The sequence below is a fragment of the Schistocerca cancellata genome, chromosome 11 (genome assembly GCF_023864275.1).
Source record: "Schistocerca cancellata isolate TAMUIC-IGC-003103 chromosome 11, iqSchCanc2.1, whole genome shotgun sequence".
In the NCBI taxonomy this organism is placed as follows: Eukaryota; Metazoa; Arthropoda; class Insecta; order Orthoptera; family Acrididae; genus Schistocerca; species Schistocerca cancellata.
Genome location: NC_064636.1, coordinates 101,533,961 through 101,549,113, shown reverse-complemented (window position 1 = coordinate 101,549,113; position 15,153 = coordinate 101,533,961). Strand labels below are relative to the sequence as shown.

Below are 15,153 nucleotides of genomic sequence, written 5' to 3'. Positions count from 1 at the left end.
GCAGAGGAAAGGAAAGCTGAAGCCTGTTTCTCGTCGCTCTTGCTAAGCACAATAACATTCCCTACTTATTTTCTATTTATGGTTACGGTCGTATTCAGTGACACTGTAACGCTCCTGTCATAGCTGATTCCCCGTTCTACCCTAACAGATTCGAAAAGTTCGGGTCTATTTGTCACTTGCAAGCCTAAGATGCTGTCTTCACGACCCTTTTCTCAGATTAAATGTCCGAGGTAGTTTTTGAGTAAAGCACTTGGATCAGTTCCTCACGATTCCCTGGCCCTGCCAACAGTCTCAGCCACCTATGTCGCCCACTGCAGAGGTGGCAGGTTAAAGGTTCCACCTAAACCTGTAACATAGCGAGGAAATGCACGCCATATGTTCTCCGGGTTTCTTACTTTCCATTCAGAGCTCTTAATAGACGAGTAGTTCAAAGATATTTCTAGCATCGCGACTGCAACAGGAAAAGGCCGGAACAGCTGTGGTACTCAAACTGTCCTCCGCCACTCACCAGAATGTATCTGTGAAATTATCATATTTCAGACTTTCCGAATCCCTAAATTATTTCAGAAAGGCGTTATCTTGTGAATTTTGGAGCAGTTTTGACACAAAGCGGGATGCGTTACATTTTATCTTCATTTGCGCTATAAATACGGTAGCAGATCTGGTGCAGTTATTGTTTACAAGTCTGAAGATAAAGATTTACAATATTCAGGACCAATATTTTAAATTGAGTTACCTGTTTTGCAGACAAATGGTATGTATAAATTACATTGAAAACGATCTCCTCTCTCGCAGCCGAATTCTTTGATATACCGGCTAGCCTGGATTTCGCATCGTGTAGCGTGTGCTTCGCATACTTCCGTACAAAATTTAATTTTTAGACTTTTCTGTCGCACTGGACTGAAATTTACGTATTTCGTTATCAAAATAAATTTTGGCAATTTCTCAGATACCAACCACACACTTAGAAGCACTAGTTTAAATAAATGCGAACACGTTTCAAAATATATGACGTCCGTTTCGACAGCGGATGTCTGCCGTGAGTGGTATTGTGTTTGACGATGCGAAGAACACAGATGGAGTTCTGGGCTGTTTTCCGTCTGCTGACGCGTGCCGTACCGTTCCAAAGTGCCGTACTAGCAGAGTGCAACAGGTGAATGGCGTTAGGCGCGATCCGAATTTTGGGGAGTCGCCGTTTTCTTAGGACGCTCTAGCGCGGTCACCACTCGCCGTCAGAAAATCACAGCTGATTGCTGCATGTTGTAGAAGAGTTTGTCCAATTTAATTTTGTGTTGGGTTGTCAACTTTGAGAAACACGTAGTCTTTGTGAAATAAATGAAAATCTGAGAAAAGTCGGAAAATTTTGAGGCTTTCGTTGTGAAGCCTACATACTACAGGGCAGGAAGCACGAAATTTGGATTTAGGAGCCCAAAACATATGATTATGGAATCGCTGAGGAAAGATCTGCCGCAGTTTCTTACCAATTGGTATTTTTGGTCATTGCACGCAAGGTGGCTCTGGATAGTTACTGCTAGATATTTTACGGTAGGTGACTTACTGTTTCCATCAATTTGTGATCAGCAGTGTAATTGTACAGTAGTGGATTTCTTTTGCTGTGTATGCAGAGTGTATTACATTTATTTATGTTGAGGATCAACTGGCAGAGCCTGAAGTATTCATCAATGCTGCGGAGGTCACTCACCAAGTCAATACTGTCTGCTGGCGTCGCTGCTTCCTCACAGGGAATGTTAAGGAGCTTCCGTGTGTAACGCCGCCACATGAGGGCCACAGAATCTCTTGTTCAGAATGCAGTCTGCCACTTTTGGTCACACATGCACGCACGGGTATGCCAAGTCTAATTGTATCACAGCAGAGCGGGGAATGAATGTTCCATGTGGTCTGCTTCGAAAGCGTCTACGGAGACGCAAAAGTGTACTTTTTGAAAGTGATGTATATTTCCACTATTGGCTGCTTGTCTCACACGATTGAGTATAATTCCCTGAGAGATGGTAGTTTGTTCTGTAAGAGCAGCAAGTGAGGTGTGTGGGAGAGTAATGATTTTAGGTGCTTCTCCAATTCTCTTTATTTGAAGGTGAGCTGGGAAGACTGCTGCAGATGGTGTGAGCACTGCTACAAATGTGACATTACAGTTAAAACAGGAAAATTACTTGTGCGGTGCACGCACAGAAGTGAATTCAGTGTGAGGTTGCAAGTGAAGATACATTCTAACTGAACAGCTTATATGGCAGTAATATGAGTATGGTGCAGTTCGCAGTGATGTGATGTAGCAACATAGACACTGCTAGCAAATGGTTTGGAGTAATTAGGTAATGTAGGAGACTGGTGCAAAGAACTAACATTAACGCACAACAACCGGTATTCTCGCATTTTGTGTCTTGGAAGAGATTGGGTGTTTACGTTTCGAAATACAGGCGGTTGTGAGAGACGTCGGCTGTATTCTTGTAAGCTGTTTGAATATTGTATGTGGGACGAGAAACACAAGAGAGGGAGAGAGAAGTGGAGTTTATGAATGATAGAGTATTTGTCAATTGATGCTGAGCTTTTGCAGAAATTGGTTGTGAAATGCTTTACAGAGTGAAATCTCCAAAGGAAGGTAGGTCACGTTGGTTTACAGGTATCTCCTGTCGTTGCAGTAGTTGTGTTACTGGAGAAATTGCGTGGACTGCAAAAGGTAGAAATAAATAGAGAAAGCGATCGTTTCTTTTTTCAATTTTTTATTTTAATGTTATGTAGAATGAAGTACATGTCATTTCCTCTACTGGCACGTATTAACGCTCTGTTAGCATCTCGACGAGCTGCTGATGGTTTTCCTGCCTGGCGTCGTCCAGGGGGGTCTTCCCATCTTCATCCCTCGCCCCCCTGTCGGCTCCGGCCTGCAGCAACGCAGCCGCCGCTTCTGCGCGGCCATGCCATGCCGCCAAGTGCAGCGGCGTCCACCCCTTCTGAGACCTGGCGTTGGGGTCGGACGCCGCAGAGAGCAGCAGCCGCGCCACAGCCGCGTCGCCTCTCGCTGCAGCCCAGTGCAGGGCGGTCCACCCGCCCCCGCCCCTCGCCCCCACGTCCGCCCCAGCCGCCAGCAACAGCCGCACCTCCTCCACCGCCCCCTCCTTAGCCGCCTCTCTCAGCCTCCTGCCTCGCTCTTCCCCAGAAAGGCTCCTGCACAAAACATCGACACACTTACTCTCTACTATCGAGACACAAACACCAAATGAAAGAAACTGTCACAGCCGCAAAACTGCCAACAATTCTGAATACACTTCTTCCGAGTGACAAGTCACAAATCTAGAAATCTCGCTTCTGCGATACGGGTTAACCAGCATATTACAGACAGATTCACAGCACTAGCCCGTAATCAAAAACTTCAGCCATCTCCCATTAAAAATAGGTGCACTCCATCTCCTACCAAATTCATTTGGTTTTCCTCATAATTCGCTCCACAGATCCGCCTCCTTTCACCTCGGCATGCAGTTGCTACCCAATCCTTCATCTACATTCAAACACACCCCTAAAACTACCTTCTCTGGGTACCAATCCCTTCAGTCACTTAGGAAGAAAACACTGGAAACTAAACGCATCTGTAAGTACTGAAATATAATTTCCTCAGCAGACACCTAAGTGATTCAGATCAGTAACATGAAAATTTTCTGACATACCGAAAAAAAATATAAACGTCACTGCTTCCTACACAGTAAGTTGGTCGTCATATTTGAAATACAAGACCACCAGGTCGACTCTCCCTGAGACACACACACACACAGACACACACACACACACACACACACACACACACACACACTAACTACCCGCTGCATAATAATCGTCACATGTGCTCATATAATCATGCATGCAACAAGAGATACATCCACTCGAACTTTTATTTCCATCTACTTACACACTTTCCAAGCCACCATATCGTCTGTGGTAGGCGGTATCCTGCACAACTACTATACTCTGTCATGTTAACTTTATGTAACTTTTTGCAATTTTTGAAAATTCTGGACACAAACTAAGTTACACACCGCTACAGGCAGTGTAACACTTTACATTTATAGTTAAAAAGGTCTTCGGAACTGTAAACGTACACCAACTATGTTGCTCTCGAGTAAAATTTCTGTTTCAGTAGTAGTAGAAACACTTAAACCGTAACTTTAGACCAGTCTCAAAAATGTACTGTATTTCCTGTATCTAATGCTATGCATAAATTAGATCATGCCAGAAAGAAATCAGGTGTCTGTAAGAAATAGAAACAGACAAGTGTTAATTGATTATTGCATGTTCACTTACAAAAATCAAAATACTTGTACAGATCTGGCATTGCTGAACTTTAACCAATGTCGCGAGAATCTCTCCCCACAGCTGATGCAAGTTAAAGGCTAATCCCAAGCGAGAGCCAGTAAGAAGCTCCAAAGACAAGTGAAATACTAACTAGAAACTACAGAGGTAATAAAACTGCTGCATTCAGTACAAAATAATGAATGTAGGTGGAGCAGCAACCATATGAAACAATAGTAGTAACTGGTACATATAAAAAGTTCTCAACTGACTGCAGTCATCTGCTTTTTCCGTTCCGCTCCCAAGTAGAGCGAGGGAGAAACGACTGCCTGTGTGCCTCTGTACGAGCGACAATGCCTCTCACCCTATCTTCACACGCCTTGTCTCAAGTGTACATTGCCAGAACTACAACTGTTCTGCAGTCAGCCTCAAAAAACAGTTCTCTAAATTTTCTCAACAGAGTTCCTCGAAAAGAATTTCGCCTCCCCTCCAGTGATTCCGATTCGAGTTCCTGAAGCTTCTGCGCAATACCTCTGCGTCACTCGAAACTACCGGTAGCAAATCTAGCAGCCCAGCTGTCAGTCCTTTAGCTGTCTTCCTTTAATTCTACCTGTTGCCGATACCAAACACTCGAGCAGTACTCGAGAATAGGTCGCACCAGCGGCCTACATGCAGCCTCATCTACAGGCCAACCACACTTTCCTAAAATTCTCCCAACAAACTAAAGTCGACCCCCTTGCCTTCCCAACCACAGTCCTCTCACGCTCGTTCCATTTCGTATCACTTTGCGAACTCTCGCTCAGACATTTAAGCGACGCCTCTGTGTCTAGCGGAACACCGCTACTGCTGTACCTCAAAATCACGTGTCTGTTCGTGTCTGTTTTTCCTACTCACCTGCATCAACTTACGTTTCTCTACATTTAGAGATGGCTGCCATCCGTCACACCAACTAGAAATTTTGTCCAACTCGCCTTGTGTCCTCCTACACTCACTCAACGACGACATCTTACTGTACACTAGGGGACAGTCAGCAAATAGCTGCAGATACCTGTCCACCAGACCATTTATGTATACAGACAGTAACAGCGGCCCCACCACCCTTTTATGGAGCACTCCTGCCTCTGGCGAACACTCGCCACTGAGGACAACATACTGGGTTCTGTCTCTTAGGAGCTGAGGTCCACTCACATACATGGGAACCTATTCCATACGTTTCTATCTCCTTCAACAGTCGACAGTAATCCACCGTGTGAAGTGCTCTGTGGACATGTACGAATATGTTATTCAGAGATGATCGACAAGCGCACCACATCACAGGAAAATCTGCACAATGCAAAGAATTGCGATCTGTGGGGTAAAAATGGCTCAGTCACCTCTATTGCAATCACGGATTGTATTAAAGAGTCGGCACAGAAAGAACTGGGGGCTAATGTTGCCCGTCTCAAAAAGAAAGGATTGTAGTTTACACACAAGTCAGCCTTGCCGCTATTGGACGCATCAGAAAGGCGACCGAAAATAAACCACACAGTTTGCCAGAACCACCAAGAAAGTGCACTACGAAATTTGGGGAATAAATCCATCATTGCAAGCAGCTTCTCAAAATTGGTAATTTGATCAACCATAGGGACTTTTGTATGGCTAAAAACTAGTGCTGACATTACACAAATTAGTTGTTGCCGTAAAAACGAAAAAAAATAATTTTTCTTGGAAGAAAGCTGTTTAGCGTAAGACACTGCATGAAATGCGATTTACTTGCAACAGACCTCTAAGTAAAGGAAAGCTCCCTCTAGAGGGAAGTCATTACTGACTGGCGATGCAAATACTTGATACAAGTCAGGAAATTAACAGAACTCTTTTTTGTCGACGAAACTTGGGTGGTGAACCAACGACATTCCTCTTAGAAGACAGTGACAGGGTCGTGACAGTGGCACCAAAATGGACAATATGATAGTGCAAGCAACAACGGTGAATGTTGAATCCAATACTTGGTTTATTTATTAGTCTACATTAATGTCGTCTTCACCAAGATATTTCCCGTTTACATTTTATACATTTACTCCAGTGGTTCTTGCAATGCTTAAAACTATTCTGGAACAATCCTTATGGTAGCACTTAGTTCTCTCAGAGGTGCAGTTTGAATGTCATCTCTTATGTAAAACACAGCTCTTTAAGGTTTGTCTTTATTTTTGGGAACAAAATGTCACACATGGAGCGAACGTGGGGCCGAGGACATCACTACAGTATTGTTTCTAGCCAAACATGCACAAGCACGCAACGAACTGTGAGCAGGTGCGTTACCACAGTGCAGAAACAATGAATTCTTACGCCACAGCCGGCCGCGGTGGTCTAGCGGTTCTAGGCGCTCAGTCCGGAACCGCACGACTGCTACGGTCGCAGGTTCGAATCCTGCCTTGCGCATGGATGTGTGTGATGTCCTTAGGTTAGTCAGGTTTTAGTTGTTCTAAGTTCTAGGGGACTGATGACCACAGATGTTAAGTCCCATAGTGCTCAGAGCCATCTGAACCATTTTGTTCCGCCACAAAGCCGGACACCTTTCCATGTTGCTTCAAGCCATCGGGGTTGAGCTGGTGAGAAGTTCAGTAAACAACTGAATGCACAGGAAGAAGCGGCACTAAGAAAATGTGATGCAGCCTTACGAAGTGAAACGAGCGATCTCCGACGTGTTCTTTCGTTGAAGCGGGCAGAAAAGTCATCTGACGCGAAAGAAAAAGTCAAATTGCACAAAAGTGTAACTAGTGTATTGTCAAATCGTTTTACATCGGCGCAAATAAGATGTCTATTAAACGAAAATGAAAGGGCAAAGTGGAATTCAGAGGACATTGCCCATGCATTAACTTTAAGAGCTCTGTCACCTAAAGCATACCCTTATTTGCGAAAGCAAAAAATTCCTTTGCCGTGCAGGGCAACCCTTCAGAAATGGACGAAGGAATTTAAATGCTGACTTGGTATTCTTGAAGATATCCTGTGTTTATTGAAAGCCAAGTCACACACTTTTACTACTCAGGAGAGAGACAAGCTGTTCTCACATTTGACGAAATCAATTTTGATGGCGGCATATGTTACGATTCGTCTGAAGACGTAGTAGTCGGACCACATTCCAATGTACAAGTTTGCACGATACGTGGGTTGTGTAAGCAGTGGAAACAACCAGTTTACTATGATTTTGACACTGTGATTACCAGTAATTTGCTTCAGAGCATCATTAATGCAGTTGCGGAACCTGGAATCAGTGTTGTTGCTGTGACGTGTCATATGGGTGGAAAAAACATAAAAGTTTGGAAGGAACTGTCTGTCGATACAGAGAACTTATTTCGTAAATCAAGCAGACGGCACGACGAATGTATGGGTTTTCTTCGATGTACCACACCTGTTAAAAGTTATTACGGAACCGTTTCTTGGATACAGGCATTACGCTACCTGATGGATCCAAAATATCTCGGGCAGCTACACAGGAACTTTTGAAGCATCAGAAGAGTGACTTAACAATAACACACCACATTACTGAAGCGCACTTAAATGTAACTTGACAAGCAAGGCAGAATGTACAGACGGCAGCGCGACTATTTTCACGACAAACAGCTCAGGCTTTGAAGTATGTTCTTCATGAAGACGTTGAAAGTAATTTTATTGAACTCGTTAACGACATCTTTGATGTCTTCGAACTCTAGAGTTCCAAAATATGAATGCTCATTGGTGCGTAGTGGGTTTGGAATCAATCTCCCAATTTGAGAAAATACTTTGAACAGATTCTTAGATATCTGTCCAGCAATGCGCGCCGGTGACAAAGAAAGAATGTTGCCTTTCCAAAAAGGTTTTATAACTACAATAAAATCTCTCTTCGGTCTTTTCGAAAGTATGAAAAGTGTGTAAGTTAGCTATATATTAACTTTTAGACTGAATCAAGATTGCGTGGAAAACTTTTTCTCTAGAGCACGAGAATTAGGTATATTTTTTAACAATCCTACACCTATTTAAGTAAGGAACAGGGTAAGTCTCCTTATACTGACAGGTAATGCAAGTGATATCTCTTTCTCTGGGAACACGCCGGTTACTAAAGAATTAAACACGGAGTCTTCCCAGTGTGACGTCGACCCGGATCCTGCATCCCCAAGTTTCATTACCAGTGAGCTCTGTGTGTATGTTGCTGACGAAGCGCCACTACGAGAATTCCCAGAAACTGTGAATGTGGAAGAAAATTAACTGACAGATGTGGTAGCAATGGGGGATGACTCTGTAATGTGAGATGTTCTTCTAGATGCAGTAAAATACATTGCAGGCTATATTGCATTTAAGTGCCACAACACTAGGCTTTCCAGCAGCAAAAAGTGAAGGAGATCATGCTGCAGACTGGATATCAATTACATCTCGTGGTGGTCTTTGCACTCCAACGCCAGCATGGAAAAACAACAGTGGTGCTGATTGAAGAAGAATTTGCTGATTTTCATGGAAATGGACTGTGTAAACAAAAAAATGTCGTAGTGTCTCTGTGCTCTATTACAAAACAAAAGTTTCCTGAGGTTCATGAAGCAGTTATTACTCCTTACATAAAAACGAGAATATTTATAATGATTAGGCATCTCAATCAAGAAGCAAAGATGGAAGCAATGAAGAAATGAGCCGCAAAGAGGAAGCAGTTATGGATTGCATTGTCGTCTGATAAACGGCAGTAGAAACAGACTACATTCATATCTGCTTCTTCATCAAACGAGTGAGTTATTTTTCAACTTAATTATCATTTATTTACTGTTAGTGTGTACCAAACCTGTCGTGCCCTTTGTTTTGACTTGTACAGATGCGTATCGAACGAAAGCGAAAGTAAAGTGAACGAGTAACATGGCACCGAGTCTGTGGTGCGGCGCACTTGCCGTGTAAGCACACGGCTGCGCCGCGCCAGGGTCCTCGTCGTGACGTCACGGCGCTCCACCCAATAGCAAGCGTTTTCGCCCCCCCCCCCCTTGTTTCGTTTCAAATACATTGGATGCCTCTGCAGAAAAGGTTAATAAAAGCCAAATTTCTTTAGCAAACAGACAACAACTTCATTGTTCTGCAAGGCGATTAGTGCTTGACTGTCAGAAAGGTGGAAATGAAATAAAGTCTGAAACTAATAACGTATATCAGCCTTCGGTAATTATGTGAATGTATTGTAATTCGCTTGATACCTCCCGGGCCGGCCGAAGTGGCCGTGCAGTTCTAGGCGCTCAGTCTGGAACCGCGAGACCGCTACGGTCGCAGGTTCGAATCCTGCCTCGGGCATGGATGTGTGTGATGTCCTTAGGTTAGTTAGGTTTAACTTGTTCTAAGTTCTAGGGGACTAATGACCTTCGAAGTTGAGTCCCATAGCGCTCAGAGCCGTTTTTGATACCTCCCGGCCAAAGATATCCATTTTGCTTTCATTTGACGCGAGAGTAAACGAAGGAGAAACAGCAAAACCACTGAACGTTAACACGGGCCACGTGGAGACTGCCCACTATAATTCATACTTCTCTGCGCATCAGCCTCGGATCTACGATATTTGCGAACCGGGTCAATACTAAAAAAAATCGAATTTTCAAAAGTACCCTATGTGCATCTTGTAAAACACATCATTCTGAAAAATTTGAAAGAAAAACATACGTTTTCAAGAAAATATAAGACGCGGTATTTGGTCTTAAGTGTGCCGAAGTGCAGTGCCACGCCTCTTCACACAGCGTTCTCTTACTGCACTGCACGTCACTGCCGTGCTTTCCTTTCTGCGGAAGAATCTGTTACCTCATCAAAATTCGTCAAATGTTTTGCTACGTGAAAAATCGAGATGTCGTTGTCTAATACTCAAAAAGCTTTTAATACAAATAGTACCAAAGACTAGTGTGGTTTCTCAATCTCATTACGTGTATTTTCACGGTTTGCAGGACGAAAGAAAATAGGTCTTTCTAATATTGCAGCAACTGTCACACACACCAAACAAGCGAGATTATTACCAAAACAATGGTCGTTTTTATAATATGGCAGAATATAACTCGCCAAGTACCAATATGAGATGCCTGTTTGGCCTACTACAAGCAAAAGGCTTTATGTTAGGAAATAGTTTCATGTTTCATTCATAAGCTCCAGAGTATGAAGCATGTGATCGAAAAGTAGAAAAGTAGTAGTACGAAATTTTTGTATATATTTGGAACCGCCCCGTTTCTTCTCCTTCCTCGTTCTAACAAAATCTTCTCATCCCTAATTCTGTAACTATTCCTATCATTGTCAAAGCTCATTCTCCAGTTAACTCTACTAACTCTGCCAGAATCACCGGTTTAGTAATTATCCAGCGATTATTCTCCGGTTAGGTGTTATTACGTGTTCGTACAACGCGTTTTCCGCGCTACTCCCAGAATGGAACTTAAGCGGCTGCTAACCAGGAAATGTGCAACTTGCCCTCTCTAGTGTAGCGACCTGGTCAAAAACTTTCTGTCAAACTTTCATTTTCTTTGATACAGTGACAAGATAATACGTTAGTATTTCGTATCTGTTATTCCTGTTGGTCGTTCATTTCTACTCTGGTAGTCTGAATCTATGGACGTAGCTATTCGCTCATTATCTGCATACCAGTCAGTCACATACACACACACACTACATTCACCCGTGCGGCTTTATTCTGCTCAGCTCGTGTAGCCCCGTCCCCTTTTGTCTGCAGGAAAGTTTATTTCCAGATGTGACGAGGATTCCCCTGGCAGGTACATCACGTACACTATGCACGCTTTCAAAAATCAACTTACGATTCATTCAGAAATCAACTTAGAATGTGATCAAAAATGTTCAAAAAGCAACAGGAATGAGCTTCAAACTCTTTTTAATAATCGATAGACCAATTTGCTCTAGATGCTAGGTGCTTTGTGAAACAAGATTATTTTTCCTCAACAATACGAATTTTCCCCCCTCGCCACCCAAATTGCCGCCTGGTTCAGGTACTCCGGTTTGCTGCGTACAGAACCAACAGCGACATTTCTGTTTCCAGAAGCGGGAGAAGGTACTACTCAGACGCGACTCAACTGCGCATGCGTGTGATTCCTCTCGTAACTGCTTAAATGAATCTGATGTAAACAGTTGTGACGTCACGCTCATCGGAGGTAATTTGTTGTTACGAAGCACTACATTGTCTTCCTACAGCCTTTCACACATTTTGCTGTTGGCAGACGCTTGTATGAGCACTGTGAGCTTTTTGTTTATATACGAAGCATTTCCTTTGCAATTTAAATTTCATTCCCTCGTTCATATTTTGTTGCTGCAGTATTATTCTGCAGTAGCGGGATACAGTAATGTCCTTTGTTAGAGTATCGGTTATTACCAGTCAAAATGACAAAAAATTAACTGAAAACTACATCAATGAAAAACTCCCGGGATTCTAGAAAATTCCCGTTTTCCCGGTTTTCTTGCCGATGAAAAAATTCCTGGGTCTTTCTCGGATCTTCCGGGCCGTGTACACTATGTAATAGTCTCTTGTTAGGAATGGTATCAAAACCCTTCTGGAAATCTAGGAATATGGAATCGATCTTAGATCCCTTGTCGACAGCACTCATTACTTCATGGGAATAAATAGCTGTGTTGCACAAGAACGACACTTCCTGAATCTGTGTTGGTTATGTATCAATAAGTCATTTTCTTCGAGGTGAGTCATAATGTTCGAGTACAGTATATTCTCCAAAATCCTACTGCAAACTGCGGTCAGTCATATGCATCTGTAATTCAATAGGTTACTCCTATTTCCTTTCTTGAGTATTGGTGTGACCTGTGCTACTTTCCAGTCTTTAGGAACAGACCTTTCGCCAAGTGAACGGTTGTATATGATTGCTAAGAAAGGCACTATTGTGTCTGCATACTCTGAAAGGAACCTGATCCGTATTCCATCTGGACGAGAAGACTTGCCTTTCTTAAGTGATTTGAGTTGCTTCACAACACCTAAAATATGTACTTTTATGTCACTCATGCTAACAGCTGTTCTGGTTTCGAATTCTTGAATAGTTACTTTGCCTTTTTTCGTGAAGGAATTAAGGAAAACTGTATTTAGTAACTCTGCTGTAGTGGCACCACCATCATTGTGCCATTTCAGTAGGACCAACTATCTTTGCCCACGTCGGTTGCTCATTTCTAAAAATAAAAGTTAACTATACCATGGAATTATACAAAACTTCTCCTTGGTGAATCAAATCCACTACTCATCACACCTGGTGACCTCCATCGAATACAGGAGTTTGTTTGCGAGTGACGAGCCATACAGTGCTGTACGCACCTCCACTCAGCCACACCCACTGCATTTCTCACTTCTCGAGAGCAGATACCTCAACCATTAGACCAGCTGAGTGCGTTTGCTGGCGTAGATGGAATTACCATTGTGGATGATCTTTTTACCCATGGTTTGCAAACACTACCGCCAGAGGTTCTCATGTACATCCTTTGAAGTAGGATAACGCATCCACCGATTCTATTTCCCTTTTGTGGCTCTTCCCACATGTCCCCCGGGGTAAACTCTAGTGCAAGTGTTGATGAGAAGCTGAGTCAGAAGTGGAGGTGTGATCAGGCAGCCGACTGCTCAAGGAGACTGCCTGCAATAAGCAGCAAATCTGGGTTCCTGTTACAGTGCGGCACAGATTTTCAATAGTCACTACAGATGTAACTGACCAGGGAACCATTTAAGGAATATTCGAATTACATTTTAAGACATACCCAAAACAACCTGTATCCTCATTCCGGTACTAAATATTTTTTGTAATTATTACTTCTATTTCTGTTTACCTTATTTTCGCCATTTCTTCCTCAGTGTCTTCAATAACTTATATCAACAACCATTCACATAAGTTTTGTTGATTGGAATTGTGTGAAAAATCCCGTTTCCACATCCATTTAATTCAGAATCAATTTGTAAGACACACAATCATCACTAAAAACAAAATCTAGATTCAACACATCAATATATAAAGAATCTTTGGGAATGGGTATGATTTGTATGAGACACTTCCTACGTAACTACAGCTGAGTGACTCTGAACTGAACGTAATTCTCATGGAAAATACAGAGAACGAGAAATCTTCTGCATATGTGCTCAATCTTCAAAATATCATAGCCAAAAGAGTGAGAAACGAGTAATGTTTAATGGCAACTGTAACCTCTATCCAAAAACTGAAGGAATCTGTATTTTATTTTATTTACTGTATCGGCTGGTTAATGCCAAAATAAGCAGTACTGCGAGGGTAAGACTTGGGCACGTGTGGCAACACAACTCACCGGAAGCGAGAGACGGCTGCGTCATCAGGTGGAGGGGTGTGTCGGGCAGACGTGGGAGGCGCAGCTGCAGCAGGAGTCCGGCTGTGGCCGCTGTGGGGTTGACGGTCAGAGTTGGGGGTGGATCCGCCCCCTGTGGCACTCGGCGAGCTGCACAGAGAAACACTATGTGGGTGGGCGTGTTCACACAGGGGCTCACTGCAGGCGGTACAGCTGAGGGACTGTCCCAAACATAAGGGCCAACAATTTTGCTGCCCTAACAGAACAACTATCAGTCAGAATTTAGAAGCAGTTAAAGTGAACTGACTGCTACTTAGAGAGAGAGAGAGAGAAACAAACTGATAAGTTGGGGTATCAACTTACTGTTGAAACTATATGGTCATGGATATGCAGGCGCTGTTTGATGTGAAGCCCGAGGGAATGAAGATGGACAAGAATTACAAGAGCTATGCTATAAAAGTTATCGAGAGTATATTCAAAAATCTGCATTTGAGTAAAGCAAATAGAACTGTATATATGCATGTAATGTCTCCACAATTCGATTCATTGAAAAAGACAGCAGTGGTGATGTGTTTCTTAAACAACAATTTTCGTGTTGAGCAGTTTGCAGTAGGGGCCACCATTAAAAGACAAAAATGGGTTACGCAGTGTATGCAATTTTATATTAAGGACAACGTTTACAACTTGTGAAGTAACATGTAGTTAATTGAATATGGATTTTTTTTTAATTGAAAAGGAAACAAAATAGACTTGTATGGAGCATATGTATCCGAGAGACAGAGGCAACAAATGATAGCTGGATGAAAACGTCACATCTATACTGACGTCGTGGGAGGTACGTCGTACACCTGTAGGTGGACAGCGAATATAATCTGCTGTATCCCGGTAGCAGGAAACCTGATACGATTCCCTGGACGACCTCTGGTAACGCCACAGGGAACTTCAAACAAGACAGGGGGGCAGAGATTGCCTGTCTGTTTAGTGAAAGGGAATGCACGGAAAATATTCAGAGCGATAGTTGAACAGAGACGAGAAGGAAATGTGATTGTAAGGCATAGGCTTGAGTGTGACAATGTTATTGTGCTGGCTGGAGTGTTCTCTTCTTGTTTGCCCCCAGTGTGCACGACTAGCCCCAGTGCTCATAGCTCCTGCTTTACTGGATATCTCAGGGAGTCATACCCTGCTCTTTGGGGCCAGTCACCCAGGGGTAGCGTCTTTTTTAGTAATCAGGAAAGTCCTCAGTCCCGGGTTTGAACCTCACAATCACTTAAATTTTGAATAAGAATCATCAGCATTGGTGTCTGAAGACTTCCAGCATAAGGTGTCACCCTCTTTCAGCCAACAGCCTTTCCAAAGAGGGCGGATATTGAACAGGTAATTCAGTACTATGTAAGAGTCATGGAGGGACTGAAACGCAATCGTAGGGGAAAAAGTAGAAGAAAGGGTTACATGAGAATATGTACTTGATAATAGGAATAGGAGAGAAGAAAGGCCAGTTAAGTTCTACAGTAAATTTATCCTCGAATTAGCTGGTATAGTCTGTTCAAAAATCACTAGACGAGGGGGTATATTTGGAAAAGAATCGAAATATGGGAGGTT

General features: G+C 43.0%; 1 protein-coding gene across 1 annotated transcript in view; it reads right to left on the bottom strand.

Moving 5' to 3' along the window:
* Positions 1-15,153, bottom strand: part of LOC126108929 (uncharacterized) — a 388,250-nt gene that overhangs the window by 371,409 nt on the left and 1,688 nt on the right. Inside the window, exon 2 of the mRNA XM_049914299.1 lies at positions 13,558-13,704. Coding sequence (XP_049770256.1) covers positions 13,558-13,582 — 25 coding nt within the window. The 5' untranslated portion in view covers positions 13,583-13,704. The remainder of the gene's footprint in view (positions 1-13,557; positions 13,705-15,153) is intronic.